The sequence below is a fragment of the Lycium barbarum genome, chromosome 9, assembly GCF_019175385.1.
Source record: "Lycium barbarum isolate Lr01 chromosome 9, ASM1917538v2, whole genome shotgun sequence".
Classification (NCBI taxonomy): Eukaryota; Viridiplantae; Streptophyta; class Magnoliopsida; order Solanales; family Solanaceae; genus Lycium; species Lycium barbarum.
This window is the reverse complement of record NC_083345.1, coordinates 114,944,222-114,960,487: the sequence shown is the minus strand read 5'-3', so window position 1 is coordinate 114,960,487 and position 16,266 is coordinate 114,944,222. Positions and strand designations below refer to the sequence as shown.

The 16,266-nt window shown below is 35.2% G+C and overlaps 2 protein-coding genes and 1 long non-coding RNA gene across 3 annotated transcripts; all 3 read left to right on the top strand.

The window, feature by feature from the left end:
• Positions 1-1,122: 1,122 nt before the first annotated feature.
• LOC132612208 (B3 domain-containing protein REM5-like) lies at positions 1,123-2,826 on the top strand. The gene is made up of 2 exons (XM_060326527.1): positions 1,123-1,248; positions 2,530-2,826. The coding sequence occupies exons 1-2, from the start codon at positions 1,183-1,185 to the stop codon at positions 2,824-2,826; spliced, it is 363 nt and encodes a 120-aa protein (XP_060182510.1). The 5' UTR covers positions 1,123-1,182.
• A 1,015-nt stretch (positions 2,827-3,841) lies between these two features.
• Positions 3,842-7,516, top strand: LOC132609527 (B3 domain-containing protein REM2-like). The gene is made up of 6 exons (XM_060323560.1): positions 3,842-3,962; positions 4,128-4,356; positions 5,085-5,159; positions 5,747-5,821; positions 6,613-6,746; positions 6,905-7,516. Exons 1-6 carry the CDS (start codon positions 3,852-3,854, stop codon positions 7,148-7,150), a joined length of 870 nt encoding a protein of 289 aa, XP_060179543.1. The 5' UTR covers positions 3,842-3,851; the 3' UTR covers positions 7,151-7,516.
• Positions 7,517-7,723: 207 nt separating this feature from the next.
• LOC132609528 (uncharacterized) lies at positions 7,724-9,907 on the top strand. The gene is made up of 4 exons (XR_009570872.1): positions 7,724-8,127; positions 8,347-8,477; positions 8,559-9,132; positions 9,607-9,907. It is a non-coding gene; the product is annotated as an uncharacterized LOC132609528 (long non-coding RNA).
• Positions 9,908-16,266: the final 6,359 nt, after the last annotated feature.

Here is a 16,266-nt window from a genome sequence, read left to right as displayed (position 1 = left end):
AAAGAAAGAAATGAAGAAACAAGGAAAAGAAAGAAAAGAAGAAGCAAAATGGAAAAAGAGGAGAAAAAATATCCTGTAATTTTTAAATGTAGATTTTGAAAAATGTTGTATGTGAGGATCGATCCCACGTGCTGGGCGCAGAAAACTCAGGCAAGGTCAGTGGCACGGGACAAACTATTTGCTCATTGTCACTTTCCTATATACACACATATATATACAGGATTTCGATCGAGGTGTGCGAGTGACGTGGCACTCCCTCCACCTTTAGTAGATCCTCCCTTGGGTATGGTTACATGTGTATGTCATGTCGGTGCTCGGTAAAGTAAGGCCTAGATGCCAGTCGTGCTCCTCCGATTTTAGGGTGTGACAAACTGGTATCGAGATTATTAATTAATGCTAATTAAATAAAATTATTTATAATTATCTTTTATGTAACATGACATATTTTTTCAGTTTGAATAGGATTCATTACAAGTTACAACTTCGCTTCTATCTACTATTATCTAAAAATGATAAAGTTGTTACTCCCTCCCTCTGTCCTAAAATAAGTGTTATCCTAACAAAGAAAAAAATTGTCAAAGTACGTGACACTTTAGGAATTCAAGACAAAAATTGGCAAGTGTTTCCAACTATACCCTTAGCATTAAAGATGTAGTCCTCTTAAAATATTGCTCAATTCTAGAAAAACAAATCTAATAAATAAGGGTAGTTTAGTAAATTCTACATTGTGTTTATTGATTTCTTAATTGAAGTGATTTTTTTGCTAACGTGACACTTATTTTGGGACAGAGAGAGTAATACCAGATGAAATAAAAAAATAACCCTTCACATGTGTAACATAGAAATTATAGAGATCATTGCTTTGGGAACATCACAGGATGGAAGATAAAACGTTAACCAGTAATAAATAGTTTTACATGGCCGTGCATATTTTAGGTGATGTGAATGGTGCAAATAATTAAGTAACATTAATGACACACACAATCCCACTCTTAGAATTGGCTGATTTGAAATGCACCATTTAATGTCAAGTATTAGACATACGAATCGTCGCTATTTAGAATTTAGCATTAAATTTTAAACTACCAAAACTTCAAACCTTCAGTTATATCAAGCACAAGCCAAACTACTACTAATACTTACTTATTTCAACACTAATAGTAGTACTCATTTTTGTCCACCATGAAAGTCCCTCCTAAGAAACCTCACTTTTTCAAACCCATTTTGCCTGGCTTCAAGCATGGCATGGTGAGTTTAACTTATATATACTCATAATATAAAGTTTTTTTTTTTTTTTACATGTTCTTGAGTTTAACTTCCATACACTGATAGTATAAAGTTTTTAACATATTCTTGAGTTTTACTTACATAGATAGTATAAAGTTTTTTTTACATGTTCTTGAGTTTAACTTCCATACACTAATAGTATAAAGTTTTTAGTATAAAGTTTTTTACATATTCTTGAGTTTTATTTACATACACTGATAGTATAAAGTTTTTTTACATTTTCTGAGTTTAACTCACATACATTGATAGTATAAAGTTTTTTTTACATATTCTTGAGTTTAACTAACATACACTGATAGTATAAAGATTATCACACTATCAGGTCTCTTTACCATTTGATGACGTGATCTGCAAGTTTTCTTTATATTTTGGTGTGTATGTATGTAAACTATATGGGGTCTTGAAAACAAGTTATGCGGGATTAGTAATGTTGGAATTAATAATGTTGAGCTTAGAGCCTGTTTGGATGGGCTTATTTTAAGCAGCTTAGCTGCAAATAGCTTATAAGCTAAAAAAAAAAAGTTGGGGTAGCCCAACTTATTTTTTTTGGCTTATAAGCTGTTTGTAGCTTATAAGCTGTTTTAGATAAGCTAAGTCAAACGAGCCCAATTATTTTTTTGAACTTATTTTAAGCACAAAATGACTTTAAGCTGGCAGCCAAACACTCAAAAAAACTGAAAACAGCTTATAAGCAACTTATAAGCCAATCCAAACGGGCTCTTAGTTATGTGTTAGTGCCATGATTTACTATTTATAAGAACAATACTGAATAGGGTGTATAAGTAATACTGTTATTAATTGTAATAGACTTAAATTTACAACTATACATTATACTAACTTTAATACCAGCATTATTCTACCTAATTAATACACACTACCGAAACGACCCCTAAAGGCAGAGGAGGCTGAAAGGAAATTTATCACAGGAAAAAACCATCGACTAGATGAAAATTCCTAAAATTGATTCATTTTAAGAAACATAAGATGATTATTAGGGATTTAAACTTGATAGGCTCAACCTCTAAAGATTTTACCACTGAACACATTGCGCTTTTGCAATTATGAGTTCAGAATATGATATTTGGTGATATTTTAGTAAATTTTCACATATATATATGTGCTAAAAGCCTACATGCAAAAAAGAATGTTCTATCCTCCACTGGGTAGAAATAGTATTATTTAGGTTCTAAGAGGATTATTGATAGTCATTAGCTACTCTGATTAATTTATGATGTATTGCAGAAAATACCAATAGGTTTCTTGAAGTATCTGAAGGGACATGATCAGTATGAGCATGCAATACTAAGAAGGGCTGATAAAAAGTGGCTGGTGAAGGTGAATGGCAGTCGATTAGAAGAGGGTGATTGGAAAGATTTTGTAGAACAACATGATTTGCAATTGGGAGATATTTTAGTGTTCAAACATGAAAGAGACATGATATTTGAGGTTTCCATCTTTGATTCAAGTCATTGTGATAGAGAATATATGCATGAAAAAGACACTGCCAAGAAATTTGATTTGGAAGGTAAAGTTCTTTAGGGCTCATTTGATCTACAGTCGAATTTCTTGTCGTATTTGACTTCCATTTTTTTTTTTTGATAACCAAGAAATAACTAAGGGCCACTAATTCAAAAGCTCGACAGATAACGGGCCTGTCCATCTATCCTTCTCGACCCAAATCTTATCATATTTAATTTCTTGGCATGAGGTTAAAAGGAGCAACATGGTCACCTCATTCACAAAGTCCTAATGGTGAATGGAGTGAACTCAGGGGAGGATCTACACCATTGGGTGTGGGTTCGCGGGAACCCATAACTTTTATTCGAATTTTGTATTTATAATGTGAAACCTTTCAAATATATATGAAGTTTGAGGTGAGAACCCAGTAATGACAGACACTGCTAGCTGGGGACCCACAAACTTCAAATCCTGGATCCGCCTCTGAGTGAACTACTAACTCAAATGTGTGATAGCAAAACAAAGCTAATACGGTCATTTTTAGGTTCTCCATACTACAAGGATATGATAAAAATATTTTGCTAAGATCTGCTATTAAGCTGAAAGGACTTTTTTCTCTTCATAAAGGATGTGTTACTCAAGGAATGTTTTTTCACAAATATTAAACATTTGAAGTTTAACTAAACCATGATCACGTAGTACAGGAGAATTTGGAAAAAGTAGATTAATCAACTTCATAGATTGTAAAGTAGTCCTACTATGCATAAACTATGCTTATTGTAAAATGTATTGGTGTTCTTCAAGACAGCCTTTATCGGGGGCGGAGCTTGAGTGTTGGAAGCGGGTCCGGCAGAACCACTGATTTTGCTTCAAACCCTGTATTATTCTTAAGAAACTCATTTAATATGTACAAATTATTAATTTTGAACTCAGTAACCTAAAAGGACTAAAATCCCAAACACATAAACTTTAAATCCTGGCTCTGCCTTTAATTGGGATTTATTATGTTGAACTATTGACATATCTGTGTTTGAGTATCGGAAGTATCCTATTTCATATTTCTTACATGACTTTTTCTGCAAACAGAAAAAACAAAGCCCGGCATCATGTCGTCACGCAAGGCTGTTCCCAATGTAGAAACTGCTAAGGGCTTGCATTTCAGTCACTCTCATTTTATTTATACCATGAAATCCTATTGCATTTCAAAGCATTTTTTGGTAAGTTATCAAAAGTAACTTCTACTTCCATTTGTTGTACTCCAAAAAAAGAAAAAGGCAAGTAGATGAACTCATTTTGTTATGAGAATTTTTTTTTGAAAAAGTCTGAAAGCGTGAAGCATACATATGTTCTGTTTTCTTAAAACTGGTTATAAACTGTTTCAGCGTGTTCCAAGGCCATTTGCACGGCTAAATGGTCTCACGAACAGGAGATGTGCGATAATTATAAGAGACGAGCAAAGGTCATGGACATTTTGTCTATATTCCTCTGGCTATGAAACCAACATTGGAGGTGGATGGCGTAACTTCTGCTTTGCAAATTGCTTAAAGGAAGGAGATCGGCTAATGTTTGAGATAATAGCCAATGGAGAGAAGCCTATATTGAAGTTTCGTGGTAAATTTCTCATCTAAGCCCTTCTCTTAAAATTTCATCCACAATTCTTTACCTTTTTTGTGGGACTACATTGGGTATGTTGTTGTTGTTAATTCTATTTATTACCTTTTCTTTATTTCTTTCTTTAAGTATAAATACAATGACTTAAGATTTCCTTGTAAGGATCCTTCCTAGTGATTAAAGCTTCTCCTGTTACTGTTCTTATCTTCATCTGTAGTTTCTATGACCTGAATTTTAAAATACTCGACATGAACTTTCTGTGTGAACAATAGTGTCCTCAAGTTTTTGTGAAGACTTTCAGATGTCGAAATCCATAAACTGACAAAAATTTATCGAGCTCATTATTGGGAGGTAGAAAGAGTCTTGATTTCGTGTTGTTTATAAATACCTTTTACAAGTATCCGCGAAAGCTTTTCCCTTTCTTGAGAGTACAGTTACTGAGAAAAAAATTTAGTGTCAAAGATTTCCTTTTCGAGGCACTCACAGCAGCTTTCGAAAAAGATTTCCTTTTCGAGCCACTGACAGCAGCTCTTGAAAAAGTTTATTCTCAAGTGATTATTTTTAAGAGTTGAATTAGTCCTCCGAAATATTTTTCTCTCCTTTTCCTCTCAAATTATTTTCTTTCGTTATTGTGACTAAAATGTTTTTTTTTTTACTTTATTGGTTTTAGATTCATATTCTGTTTCGCTTCTAACGTTGTTGATTGTTTGCGTCGATTTAAAAACTAGATTTGAGAGGAAATGCGTCACTCCAGCCGGACGGAAAGAAGACTAATTTGGATTCTGAGAGAGTTTCCACTCAAGGTCTGGATTTCACTAGCAAATCCTTGTTTCTGTATCTAATACATATTTTTCATTTCTAATACCAAAGCTAATTACGTAATACTTCTAACCAAATGTGTGATAGTAGAAAAGAGCTAATAAGGTCTTGTTTGAGGTTCCCTTAGAGCTAATTGAGAGAAATGTACACGGTCGTTTTCTTTTCATGTATTGCAAAAGAAATGCTGTAAATAGCTGATTAACAAAGTATAAGAAGCATTTGCAATTTAAGAAAACCATGATCACATAGTGCAAGAGAATCTGAAAATAGTATGTCAATCAACTTTCATGGCTCAAAAAGTAGTCTTACTATGCAAATAATCGGCATATAGTAGGAAAGATAGACGGACAGCCTCCAAGGGAGATCCTATCATGTTACGCTTTTGATGTACTCATAAGCGTCCCTTCCATATATTTTCTTGCATGACTTTTTTCGCACACACATTTATTTTCTTTCTGAATTACGATAATACTCAATTGTTTCTTACTTTGATAAATTTTCCTTTTTTTTTTTGGGTCTTAAATCATATTCTCTTTTTGTTCTGACGTTGTTGTTTCATTTTGAAAACAAGATTTGAGGGGAAATACGTCTCTCCATCCCGAAGGTAACAAGACTAATTTGCATGCTAGAAGAGTTTCCACTGGAGGTCTGAATGTTCTGATTATGATGAAATCACATTCTGTCTTTATATATGGATCCTGTCTAGTTCTTAAAGTTTCTCTTCATAACTCTTGCATCCTTATTGTTTCTACTTCAACTTAATGGTGAATAGAACTTTTAACCAAATGTCTAATAGCAGAACAGAGCTAATAAGGTATTTATTTAGGTTTTCCATATACTACAAGGGTTACATGATAAAAAAGTTTGTGCTAAGATATGCTTGTAAGCTGAAAATACTAACTAGGACTACTAGTGTCAATTGAGTGGGAGCTGTACGTGGGACTTTTTTCTTTTCATGAAGGATGTGTGACACGACGAATGCTGAACATAGTTGATTAACCAAAATCAAGAAAAGTATTTGAATTTTCAAAAATAGAAAGCATTTGAAGTTTAACTAAACCATGACCGCATGGTACAGGAGAATTTTGAAATAGTAGATTAATCAACTTCATAGATTGAAAGTATTTTTACTATGCAAAACATCTTCATAAAGTAGATAGTCTTCAAGACAGGGGCGGAGTTAGAGTGTAGGTAGCGGGTTCGGCAGAACTTAGTAGTTTTGGTTTAAACGTTGTATTTGTCTTAATAAACTCATTTAATATGTACAAATTATTAAGTTAGAACCCAATTACTTAAACGAACTAAAATTCCGAACCAATAGCTTCAAATCCTGGCTCCACCTCTGGGCTTTATCGTGATGAGCTATTCATATGTTCTGTGTTTGAGTATCGGAAGTATCCTATTTCACATGTCTTACTTGACTTTTTCCGCAAACAGAAAATCCAAAGCCCAACATCATGTCGTCAGGCAAGGCTGTTCCCGATGTAGAATCTGCTGCTAAGGGCTTGCATCTCAGTCAGTCTCATTTTATTTGTACCATGAAATCCTATTGCCTTTCAAAGTCTTTCCTGGTAAGTTATCAAAATTAAATTCAACCTCCATTTGTTGTACTCCCAAAAAGAAATAAAAAGGAAAAGTAGATGAACTCATTTTGTATTGAGAAAAAAATTCAAAAGTGTGAAGCATACATATGTTTTGTTTCCTTGAAACTGGTTATAAACTGTTTCAGCGTGTTCCAAGCCCATTTGCAAGGCTAAATGGTCTCAACACCAGGAAATGTACGATAGCGATAAGAGACGAGCAAAGGTCATGGACGTTTAGTCTATATTCCTGTAGCTGTGGCACCTTCATTGGAGGTGGATGGCGTAAGTTCTGCATTGCAAATTGCTTAAAGGAAGGAGATCGCCTAATGTTTGAGATAATAGCCAATGGAGAGAAGCCTATGCTGAAGTTTCGAGGCAAGTTTCTCATCTAAACCCTTCTCTTAAAATTTCATCCATAGTTTTTTTTACATTTATCTGTTTCTTCCTTTAAGTATAAATACAATGACATAATATTTTTTCATACGGATCCTCCCCAGTTCTTTAAAGCTTCTCTTTGTTACAGTTCTTATGTCTTCAGATGTAGTTTCTATTACCTGAATTTTAAAATAGGCATAATAATAAACAGGCGCTCAAACTTGGCCTCAGCTGGCAAGTAAGCACTCCAACTTTGGGAGTGCACATATAGACACCTCAACTTGTCCCCGCTGTGTCTCATGGACACCCGATGCTGACATGGCACATCAATTTTGGAGGTGTCTAGACTAAGTTAGAGTGTTCAACCAACATAGTGGAGACGAGTTAAGGTGTTTAGATGTGCATTCTCAAAGTTTGAGTATTTAATTGCCAATTAAGGTCAAGTTTGAGTGTCTGTTTATGTATTATGCCTTTAAAATACTTGACACAAACTTCCTGTATTGTCCTCAAGTTATTATGAAGTCTTTCAAGCCATCAACTGACAAAAAAATATCGAGCGGATTAATGGGAGATTCTTACTTACAAGGAGTCATAAATTTATGTTATTTATAAATAATTTTTACTAGTTTACAAAAGCTTTTCCCTTTCTTGCGAGTACAGTTTACTGAAGAAAAAAAGTGTCAAAGAAAGCTTTTCGAGCCACTTACAGTGGCTCTTCAAAAAGTTATTTGTCAAGTGAATTTTTTTTTGAGAGTTGAATTAGCCCTTCCGAAATAATTTTTCGTTTGTCCTAATCCCTCAATTATTATTCTTTCTTTATTGTGACTAACAATTCCCTTCTAGTTCCTTTCTTGGTTTTAGATTCATATTCTGTTTCAGTTCTAACATTGTTAATTGTTTTTGTCGATTTAAAAACTAGATCCGAGAGGAAATGTGTCACTCCAATCCAAAGGGAAGAAGACTAATTTGGATACTGAAAGAGTTTCCACTCAAGGTCTGGAATTTACGACCAAATCTTTGTCGCTGTATCTAATCCATTTTTTCGTTTCAGTTCTAATACCTAAGCTAATTGTAATGGTAAACAGAGTTAACCTCTACCAGATGTGATAGTAGAACAGATTCTATATTGATATGTTGTTCTGTTCTTATATCGTAACTATCCTTCCCACATTTATTTCTTACATGATTTTTTGTGTTTTAACGAACGTAACAGAAAAGTCAAAGCCCAACATCATATCATCACGCGAGGCGGTTCCGAATGTAGAAGATGCTAAGGACATTCCTCTTGGTCACCCTCATTTCATTTGGACCATGAAATCCTATAACCTTTCAAAATGTTTTCTGGTAAGAACTCTTTCCCTTGTGAAAAGAATTCAGAAAAAATATATGAACTGTTTATGTGAAACTGGTTATAAACTGTTTCAGCAACTTCCAAGCCCATTTGCAAGGCTGAACGGTCTCAAGAAAAGGAAATGTGCGATAACGATAAGAGATGAGCAAAGGTCATGGACATTTAGGCTGTATTCGTCTGGCAGACACACCTGCATTGCAGGCGGATGGCGTGACTTCTGCATTGCTAATGGCTTAAAGGAAGGAGATCGAGTAATGTTCGGGATAGTCGCCAATGGAGAGAAGCCTATATTGAAGTTTCACGGCAAATATCTCATCCAAGCCCTTCTCTTAAATTTCATCCAGTTCTCCAATTTTGTTTTCAAGTTTTCTGAGTCTTTCAGTTGATCTTCTCAGAAGCCCTATATTTCTGGGAGTTGAATAAGCCCTTCAAGAAAGAAAACAATCATCTCTTCTTTTCTGCCCAAAATTATTTTCATTCTTTAATGTGTCATTTACATTTCTTTCCTATTTTCCTTTTTTCATTTCTCTGGTTCTAATGTTCTTTCTTTAATTTTCATGCATTTTTTTAGGGAACAGGCCTCAAGATTGAGGACTTGGATATACTTGGATGACCATGTAAGCTATTAACCCGACTAGTCCTTCTATCGTGAGAATTTCTTTACTTCCCTTTGCTTTCGCATTTTTCCTCCGCGTTATTATTTATTATACATGCTTTTGTTCTTCTTCTTTGTCTCTTAGGCTATTAGTATCTTGGAGAGATTGGAACCATAAACAAATTTCCTATGGTAGTAGTGATAAGAAATATTATGCCACGCTTTGAAAGCACTATGAGATTCTTGAAATGTGTTTATTTTACTTCAATTTTGATATTAAACGAATCGCTAAAAGTTTTAAGTAGTCTGGATGTAATGCTTTACAGAGTACTTAGATTTTGGTTAAAAGAGACTGAAATGCTTCGTCATGATTGATTGGTTTTAATCAGAAAGTAAAACAGAAATATATATTCGTCGAAAGATGTAAAACAAAATTTAGTCCTTAATACTTGACTTCTTTATTTTAAAGTATTATGTAATCTCTTCAGTCATGTCTAGCTTTATTGTGTTAAAATAAAATTATGCAGGTAGATATTCAGACAAGTTAATGAAGCAGTTGGTGATGGGCAAGGGAAAGGACCACTGAAGAATATGATGTTTTTGTATCTATCTAGTACATACATGTTTCCCTAAGGTTTACTTTGAATTTTTGTTCTTCAAAAGCCAAAACTGAAAACTGCTTTTGTCTGTTGTATTCTTGTTCTGCTTCAACTAATTCTCATCTGATCATGTGACATGCACAAGTTTCTTAAAAATTTTGTTGCATTCAGTGATCATTGAGTTCTAATTTGACCAACTCGCTAGATATTTACCTGCATTCAATATTTATTCCAAATCATATCAATTTACTGTGGTTAAGTGATTTAGTTACGTGTATGTATATTAATTAATCATGATTAAGTGATAATTTTATGTACAAACACATGTTATGAATTTATTGATTTAAAGTGTACATTATCGTACAAGTGCTTACTGTAGTTGACTTCTTAATAGTACACAGTTTGTTAAAGAATTTTACTCCTATTTCATGTTATATGTATTAATTTAATGGATTAGGGAATGGGATACCTGGCCTAAAATCAAATCTTATAAAAAGGCCTTAAACTAGAAATACGCACAAACATATACATGATTAATTTGGTTGTCTAATCTAGCTAAAGTTCTCGTAAAGGTTGGTGAACAACATATTAGAACGTTATAACTATCATTGAAGTCATGACAACATATGAGAATGTTATTTCAGGGCAACATATAAAAGTCAAAAGGCTTTATGTATCCTTTTACAAATTTCAGAATGTAGAAACTAAATATGAGCCCGTTTGGATTGACTTATAAGTTGCTTATAAGCTGTTTTCAGCTTTTTTGAGTGTTTGGCTGGTCAACTTAAAATCATTTTATGCTTAAAATAAGCTCAAAAAAATAATTGGGCCCATTTAACTTAGCTTATCTAAGCAGTTTATAAGCTGAAAATAACTTATAAGCCCAAAAAAAAAAAATTAGACTACCCCAACTTATTTTTTTTAGCTTATAAACTGCAAACAGCTTATAGGCATAAGCCCATCCAAACAGGCTCTATATCTACTAAAGTAAATGCAAGCTCGTTTTTATATTCTAAACTAGAGGTCAAACCACGTGCCAGCACCGGCCCAACTGCACATAATGCTCTATTTTTAATATTTTTGCAATTCTATGTAATCTTTGATTTACTTGCAATTTTATATTTTGCTCAATGAGAATAATATTAACGATACGTTCACATCAGGAAAACAAACAAAAAATCAAAATACCTCATATTATGTGATTCCCTTTTTTCAATATCTGTTTTAAGTTTTCATTTTTGTCATACAAAGAGTAGTAAATTTAACGTCTTCAAAACCAATAATTTCAATTATGTAGTAGTAATTGCAAAAATTGAAAATTTGAAATCATACAATTTGAACAACAGAGGAGATTAGTTATATTGTGTATCGGCTGAATGAACGCGACAACCTTTTCAATTATATGTGAAGCTTTTAGATTTGAAATTACTAAGTTAAACATATTAATTTTTTGGTAACTTGTTTAAAATGTCTTGATTGATACATATAAGCTAACATTTTATAGCTTTTTGTGCGCTAAATTTCAAGGAAAATAAATCAATAATCATTTAGAGTATATGATGCACAAAATTAATCCCAAAGAATTTTTATAACTGAAGTGAATAAAATACGGACAAAGGCTAACACTTGAATAGTCTAATTCTTTACTTTAATTATACAATGAATTAAATCGTTAGGTGTCAAGCACACAACAGTGAAGAGAAATGGAATTGTTAGGCAAAATAAGATATGGTGTCCAGTGCAAGAAAAAATAAATGGGGCCCACGGTGTACAAAAGCTGAGTAAAGCTTTTTGGCGGACACATGTAATAAATAGAACATAGAGTGGTTTTTTTGTCTAACAGTGCAAAAGTACATCTATAAAGCAATCCAATACAACACTTTTAAGGCATGAAAATAATAAAATACCGAAAATACCCCCGAGGGCTGAAGCAGACATAGAGCCCGTTTGGATTGGCTTATAAGTTGGCTTATAAGTTGTTTTCAGCTTTTTTGAGTGTTTGGCTGGCCAGCTTAAAGTCATTTTATGCTTAAAATAAGCTCAAAAAAATAATTGGACCCATTTAACTTAGTTTATCTAAAGCAGTTTATAAGCTGAAAACAGCTTATAAGCCAAAAAAAATAAGTTGGATTACCCCAACTTATTTTTTTCAGCTTATAAGCTGCAAACAGCTTTAAGCTATAAGCCAATCCAAACGGGCTAATATATTGAAGGAGATTTAGATGCAGTAGAACGAAGAAATAACAGCAGTGATAAAGGCGGCAATTTTTCCAAATGTCAATAGAGATTCAACGCGTTGAGTTATTAGGCGTAGGCAACAGTGATATGCCATCTGCGTTTTACCGCGAGGTGAAGTAGCAAAATCAAGTGAATGAAATGACTAATTTACCCCTGTACACATGCCAGGCAGGCATGTTGACCCTCAGCTGTGTGCTTGTCGTCCCATATTATAATATTAGTAGCTAGTAATAGTAATGAAGACATTAATTGACTGATGCTGAAGTGATCTGCCAACAGTTTGTTGATCTATGATGGGCAATATAATAGCACTTCCAACTCCTCATTTTGACATCATAACTATATATGGTTTGAAGGCACTCTCATCCTCGGGTGACATGCGTCTTGTTTCTAATTTTATGACCATTAGAAAGATTATTGTCTGCATACATATTTCTACAGACCGAGATCAATGGCGGAGCCACACTATGTCGAGGAGGGTGTTCATCCGAACCTCTTCGGCGGAAAAAAACACTATTTTTATAAAGTTAAAATTATTTTTTATATATATATACAGTAGATGTTGAACCCCCTTAGGCTTCTTCGTATGTTTACTTTTTTATATTTTGAACCTCCTCGACGGAAATTCTGGCTCCGCCACTGACCGAGATATACCAATGAAATTAAGAGCCCGTTTGGATTGGGTTATAAGTGGTCAAACCAACTTATAAGCCATTTTTAATTTATTTGGATGTTTGACAAAAATAGAAAATAACTTAAATTAAGTTAAAAAGTGCTTAAAATAAGTCAAAACCAAGAAGGTGCTCAACCCCAACTCTTTTTTTTTTTTTACTTAAAACCCATTTTGGTTTGACCAACAACTTTACCCTTTTATCCTTTATATTTTCTGTTAATTCCAATACTACTCTTACTTCTAAAAACTCTTTAAGCACTTTTATCCAAACACGTAACTGCTTATTTATAAAATAACATTTAGCACTTAAAAAGTACTTTAAAAACTTGTGCTTAAAAGCCACTTTTTTTCAGCTAATCCAAATGGACTCTAATTATCTATACTTTAGTGCTTAAATAAATACTACAAATTGTGATAGAATGAAAGCTTTCTATTATAACAAAAACAAATCCTGAACAAAATGATACATTAGTAATAGTAGCATGATGAAAATGTAGAGCACGATGAGAAAATTGTCCTTATTCATTTCCTTATCAAATCTTCCCAAAGAGTCAGATTTTAGCTCCATCAAGTCTTTTCATGATTCCAGTCCTTACCATTCTAAAACTGTTACCCTTTCTTTTTTCCCACCTTTTACATATCTTCTGAAAATCCAAGTATTTATTACCTACAATTTCATCTTCAATAGATATTCCAGCATATCTTGACACTCTTCATTGTCTTCATCTTCCCTTGTAATTGCAAAGCGTTAATTTCTTCCTTCATGGCGGTATTAAACGAGCAAACAAACCAAGGCCAAAAAATTGCCACTCCAAGATCATGTAGCCATTGTTACCGGACTTCTCGCGATATTGGAAAAGCGATTGCACTTCATTTAGCCTCTCTTGGTGCTAACTCGTCATCAACTATTTCTCAAACTCCAGTAGTCAAACCTATAACGTTGTATTGGGGAAATGTGCATCCGGATATCTTCGAGAGACTGGCCTTAGGATGACTGGGGGTGCCTTCACAGCTGCCTTCCATTCCCAACAACCCGCGTCACATCAGCTGGCCTCGATCAAAGGGCCGCTGCACGAATGAACATTGGTGTTTCAGACACATGACATCATATGTCCTTTATGGTAGAAAAGTATGTCTTTGCCTTATATAAGGATAGCTTAGGAGGGAAGAAAAGGTATCTTGATCTACCTCATATTTTGTCACCCTGGAATTTGGCTATCTCCATTGAGTCTTGGAAAAAATACCATTGTCGGCATAATATACTGATCTCGTGGATTTGGACTCATATTCTATCATCTTTAAGATATCCTTTATTTATCTTAATTTCCAAGCTTTTAGTAGAGTTTCCGGGATCGGATACAACTCACTTGTCTTAAACCCTACAAAAACAAATCTCTAATTGGAGTCCTATTACATCCATTTTCACCGAAAAACAGTTTGGCGCCATCTGTGGGGATAGACAGCTGTGGTGTTGTTTTGATTCTTCGTCAGAAGCTCTCAAAAAATGCGTACACACTTGAATCCATTTGTCAGTAAAACCCTAGTCATGGCCGAACCAGTTAAAAATGTAGTGGAGAATAACGTCCCCACCAGGACTAAATAAACCGACAGAATTCTCAACCCTTGGATTTGCAGGACTCCACCAAAGAAAGCAATCAGAAGGTGGATGGAGAGAAGTAGCAGGAAGAAGTAATAGCAACCCCACCTAGGGCCAGCAACAAGCTCCCCGTCGGGGGGAAGGGGGTAACTCCAAACACTCAGTGAAAAGCGGAGAGTTGTGCTACAAAAAAGCTATCCAAGAAAAAGGAGGAGGCATCCTCAATCTAAGGTGGAGGGGATGTACAAAGAAGAATCCCCCTCGGAAGTAGCCTTCGCCGCAGTCCTAGCGTCACAAAGCGGGGTGATGGAGAGCACGGAGAAAATTTTAAATGCCTTAATCGGGTTATCGCCGGTCGAGCACCCTTCAAATGACCAAGGGCCATGGACTTCGAAAGTAGCAACGGAGAAAATAGGAGGGGAACCAGCCGAGCAAACCATGTCTTTGGCAAGTCTCGATGAGCTAGAATAAGCGTTCCATGACCGAATGAGTCAGATACCGGGGGGCCCTCCCATTTTGAAAGGAGGGAACAAGAAAATATGGAAAGATACCTTACAGACTGAGCGCAGCTCTTGAGCCCATTCCAAAGAAGTTCAAAATGTCAGAGATACCAAGTATGACGGGACGACGGACCCTAAAGAGCACAAAACAACTTTCGAAGTAGCAATCACGGGCCACGATCTCAAGCAGCACGAAATTGAATCAGTCAAAAAGGTTCAACCAAACGCTCATAAAGGGAGCACTTGCCTAGTGTACTCATTTGCCTGAAAGTTTCATTGATTCTTTCGCTACTCTTGTTGGCGCGTTCATCAAGGCTCATGCTGGGGCCTGGAGAATTGAACGCACAAGGAGGACATTTTCACCATAAAGCAAAGGGAGGGCAAGTCGTTTCGCAATTTTGTGGAAAGGTTCCAGTGAAAAAGAATGATGTTGCCGGCCATCCCCGAGGATCGGGCTACAATAGCATTCACAGACGGGCTGAACTCGAATAGTTCTGACGCACCGAAGAAGCTGAAGAAAAGCCTGAGGGAGTTCCCTGCCAAGACTTGGAATGAGGTGAACCACAGGTACACGGCCAAAATAAGGATAGAGGATGACTTGAGGAGTGACGCCCGAATTTAAATAAGGGGCAGCCACAGGAAAGGACGAAGAACGCAGTTCCCTTTAGACAGAAAAATCTGAGGGAACGATATGAACCATACTCGGCTCCCACATTCCCGAGGGGCGAGACGAGAACAAACAGGGCGTTACGATCAGGGCCATCCTAGGAAGGACCGGATGATGCCATAAAAGAAGTTCCCAAGCAAGCCAGGACCACTGAGTGTGGCATCATATAATTTCAACATTGAACGATAGAATTAGTCATGGCCATGAAAAAATGAAGGAAGCGAAGTTCCCGGTAGCAACACGGTCCAACCCGGACAGGCGAGATACAAAATTTTAGTGCGAGTACTATGGCATCCCGAGACATTCAACTGAGGAATGCAAACACCTCAAGTATGAGGTGGCAGACTTGCTTTAGAGAGGGCATCTGAAACAGTTTTTCAACAACAAATCCAAGTATGCCCGGGAAAAGGGGTAGGAACTCAAATAAACAAGGCGAAATTTCAGAAATATACAATTTGCTGACTTACATTGCAAAAATAGAGCCTAAAATTTACATTAAAAAATATAGCCCAAAAATACTTTTATACAATGTTATACACTTATATACAAAAGACATGCACATTATATACATAAGTGTATAATGCATAGGTATATTGATAAGTTGGTATTTTACCAACTTATCTCTTCTTTATTGAGAAGATAGTATATTTAATGTCGTTTACTTTCATTTTACAGGTTCTATGTAATTTAGAAATGATCGGGAAGAAACCAAGTGAAAATGAGGTTTTTAAAGGAGCTAAAACGAAGAAAAGAAAAAAAAACTGGCTAGAAGTGCAAAAAATGGCCAGATTTGCAATTTCGAAAATCTGAAATTATGAGGACTGTTTTTGTCATTTTTTAGTGAGAAAATGGGGGAACTACAAAAGGAAGACAAGTGAGACATTATGTTTGTCTTTGGCCATTCTTTCAAGTT